We start from the raw sequence: 4,023 nt of genomic DNA on the forward strand, positions 1-4,023 counted from the left end.
CTGGTGATCCAAACTGTTAGACAGTGTGAGTAAAGTGAAAGCAGCTGAATAACATGCAAAGGGATGACCTATAATCTGATTAAATGAGGCAGAGATTTAATCAGATTATAGGTCATCCTTCATTTGTTATCCAGCTGCTTTCACTTTACTCACACTGTCTAACAGTTTGGATCACCAGCAAGGGCTTATTATTCAGCATTCCACCCACACTATGTATATGGCCTCTTGGTCTCTCCGCCCTTGATCTCTCTCTGCCCCTAAATTCTGTGTTTGTGTGATTTTCTCTCACTTAACCTGACAAAGGGGCTATGCTCCGAAAGCTTGTGATTTCAAATAAACCTGTTGGACTATAACCTGGTGTCGTGTGATTTCTGACCCTGTCTGCCCCAGTCCAACACCAGCACCTCCACATCACAGCATATTTTTTAAGAACCATCTCACGGGTATAACCACTACATCGTAACGTGTGACGGTCTAAGGATTTCATTCTCCATCTTCCCATCTTCCCATGTCCTCCCAATAATGTAACGTGGTTAACATTTCCCACAAATTGTCCAGGAATGTAACCTGGTCACCTCCTCATCGAAACATAGAAAATAGCAGTAGGCCATTCAGCCCTTCAAGTCTGCTCTGCCTTCCACCATGATCTACCAATCCAGAACCCTGTTCCCGCTATTTCCCTCATACCCTTTGATCCCTTCACTCTTGTCGTCTATCCAGTAGATATGTGAGAGGGGTCTCCCAGTAAGAGTGACCTGTTCTTTAGAAATCATCACCGATTATCCCTCCAAAGGATTGGTGAAATATTTTGTTCCACCTGGTTGTGTGTCATTGCTGTAGAGCCTGTTTTGGGCTGGAAATCCTTCTCTGTACATTTCTTGCGGGGATGAGCTTGGCGGCATTTTTTCCTCAATCCCAAACAACTCCAACTCCTGTGTTCCCTGAATGAAGTGACTCTGTGGTCTATTGTAAGATAAACGTTGCCTCATCAGGTAAAAGACCCTGCTAGAGATATAATCATACCAACACTGATTGCCTTTGTCAGACCAAGTTCAAGTAACCCTCTAAAAAGTGTAACCCCTGGTTTCTCATATTCTCCATCACCCTCTTCCTTCATGACACAACACACACCCTGCCTCTTTGTAGGGATAGTAAGAACTGCAGATGCTGGAGTCACAGATAACACAGTGTAGAGCTGGGGGCCAGGCAGCATGAGAGGAGCAGGAAAGTTGACATTTCTGAAGAAGGGTCCTGACCCACACTGTGTTATCCCTGCCTCTTTGAAGTTTCTTCTCTAGTTCCTTCGCCTTCTTCATTCACTCAGTGTGGTCTCACTAGATAGTCCTACCCTGTCTCTGACTCTCCCTAAACTCACTCTCCAGGTCCTCCTGTTGTGTTCCAGTTTTCTGCTTACACACTTCACCCGACCAGGCATCTCTCCGACTCTGATCACATTGGCTCATGAAGCCCTCCTTACTGCCCACCTCTGTCCTTTCAGAGCCACGACATCTGTGCATTCGCTCTCGCCCTCACTTACTTTCTCATACTCACCCCATTACTAGCTATGAAGAGAGGTTGAGTAGATTATTATTTACATTAGAAAGACGGAGGTTGAGGGGGGACCTGATTGAGGTCTACAAAATTATGAGAGGGTGGATAGCAAGAAGCTTTTTCCCAGAGTGGGGGACTCAATTACTAGGGGTCATGATTTCAACGTGAGAGGGGAAAAGTTTAAGAGAGATATGCATGGAAAGTTCTTTATGCAGAGGGTAGTGGGTGCCTGGAACGCGTTGCCTGCGGAGGTGGTAGAGGCGGGCACGATAGCGTCATTTAAGACGTAACTAGACAGATACATGAATGGGCAGGGAGCAGAGGGATACAGATCCTTGGAAAATAAGCGACAGGTTTAGATAGAGAATCTGGATCGGCGCAGGCTTGGAGGGCCGAAGGGCCTGTTCCTGTGCTGTAATTTTCTTTGTTCATTGTTCTTGATCTACACTCTCTGTAGTACGATGTGCCTGTACAACACATTAAGATTACACTTTTCACTGTACCTCGGTACATGTGACAATAATGAAACAAATCTCACTCCATCTTTCACACACACAACAATTGAGTGAATGAATGTCTCACTCAGGCTCCCCAGCATTTTCACCACATTCTCTTCTTCATTTGCCCTCCCCATCACTTGATCCATCTGTCAACATTCTCCATCATTCGAGACAACAATGTGTAGAGCTGGATGCACACAGCAGGCCAAGCAGCATCAGAGGAACAGGAAGGCTGACGTTTCGGGCCTAGACCCTTCTTTCAGACACGCACGCCTCTCTCATCCTCTGAAACCTCCCCCCTTTTATCACTGGCGCAAACATTCTCTCTCACTGAAATAACTTCTCCCTCTCAGCCTTCTCGGTCTAGGCCCAAAACATCAGCCTTCCTGCTCCTCTGATGCTGCTTGGCCTGTTGTGCTCATCCAGCTCTATACCTTGTTATCTCAGATTCTCCAGCATCTGCAGTTCCTACTATCTCATTCTCCATCATTCATTCTCTTGCCCTTTGTCAGTTTCTCTCAAACTCAGTGTTTCCCTCACCCTCTATCACTCTATCACGCTCTCTCTCTCTCTCACACACCCACTCACTTTGTCCGGCAATAACGTTATTTCAATTTATCACACAGTCTCATTTCATCACCCACTCAAACCCTTGGTCACTCTCTCACACAGTCACACTTTCAGACCCGCACGCCTCTCTCATCCTCTGAAACCTCCCCCCAATATCACTGGCGCAAACATTCTGTCTCACTGAAATAACTTCTCCCTCTCAGCCTTCCCGGTAAATGTGTTCACTTTATTCAGCGTGCTGTGTGACAGCTTCCTGCAGTCTGCCTCTCCCTGGGAGAGCAGGGCCACCTTGGCCTGGGAGAACGTTGACGAAAGGTTGAAGGAATGTAGCCAGCGTTCTGATGGCAGTCAATGATCTGGGCCCGAACCCCCAGTGTAACTGGAAACAGCTGGGACAGGAATTCCATGTGGCCTCATGTTCAAAACAGCCCCGTCTTTGTCTCATGGAGCCCTGTGGCTAGTGCCATGCATTAACAGGAGACCTATCCGCGCTCTTTATTCATTTCGCTGTGATGGTGTGGCTGAGGGCAGCAGCTGGAGAACGAAAACACATTCTCTGTTAGAGACATGGACTGATTTACACAGTCTTGAGATCGCCTCTCCGCATCTTGGTCTTTTTTTATTAACCCCACCCCTCCGTCTTCCTGGCTCAAGCTTCAGGTTCTGTCCTCGGAGGAAAGGAAAAGCATTCCTTGATCTCGGAACTGCCAGCCACCAAGAATGCAGACTGCCTTTGTTTTTACAGCAGTAACTTCACTGTCCCAGCATGTAAACAGGACACTGTCAGTGAGAGTGTGTGTGTCAGGGAGGGAGGGGGGAAAGCACCACGCTAAGGGGTAAAGCTAGCACATGGCAAAGGTGGGTGCAGCAGCCCTGTCAGTGAGAGAGAGGGTATATTGGCAGGTGACAGAATCAGGGGGTGGGGCAGGCAGATATGTGGGTGAGGTGGGTGGGGAGTTGGTCAGTGACTAAGGGGATGATAGAGAAGGAGCAGGAACAGTGGGGTAACAGGGGAGGAGGAGGCCAGGTGGGTGTGAGGTATCAGGAGGGGACAAGATCCTTGGGGTCAGGGGGTGGTCAGTGTCAGGGGGTCAGTGCGAGGGGGATCGACGTGAGACCGAATCAGTGTGGGGGTGGGTCAGTGTGGGGGTGGTCAGTGTGGGGAGGTCAGTGTGGGGGGTGTCAGTATGAGGGGGGCAGTGTGAGGGGGTCAGTGTGAGGTGGGTCAGTGTGGGGGGGTCAGTGTGTGGGGTGTCAGTATGAGGGGGACAGTGTGAGAGGGAGTCGGTGTGAGGTGGGTCGGTGTGGGGGGGTCAGTATGGGGGGTCAGTATGAGGGGGGCAGTGTGAGGGGGAGTCAGTGTGAGGTGGGTCAGTGTGGGGGGGTCAGTGTGGGGGGGGGG

General features: G+C 49.3%; 1 protein-coding gene across 1 annotated transcript in view; it reads right to left on the reverse strand.

Annotated features, from left to right (window-relative positions):
* LOC109919295 (tubulin tyrosine ligase-like family, member 9) overlaps positions 1-1,517 on the reverse strand; it is a 106,541-nt gene extending 105,024 nt beyond the window's left edge. Inside the window, exon 1 of the mRNA XM_048608187.1 lies at positions 1,376-1,517. Within this exon, the coding sequence (XP_048464144.1) occupies positions 1,376-1,517 (142 nt within the window). The remainder of the gene's footprint in view (positions 1-1,375) is intronic.
* Between the last annotated feature and the right edge of the window lie 2,506 nt (positions 1,518-4,023).

This window comes from Rhincodon typus, chromosome 19 (genome assembly GCF_021869965.1).
Source record: "Rhincodon typus isolate 14 chromosome 19, sRhiTyp1.1, whole genome shotgun sequence".
NCBI classification, from domain to species: Eukaryota; Metazoa; Chordata; class Chondrichthyes; order Orectolobiformes; family Rhincodontidae; genus Rhincodon; species Rhincodon typus.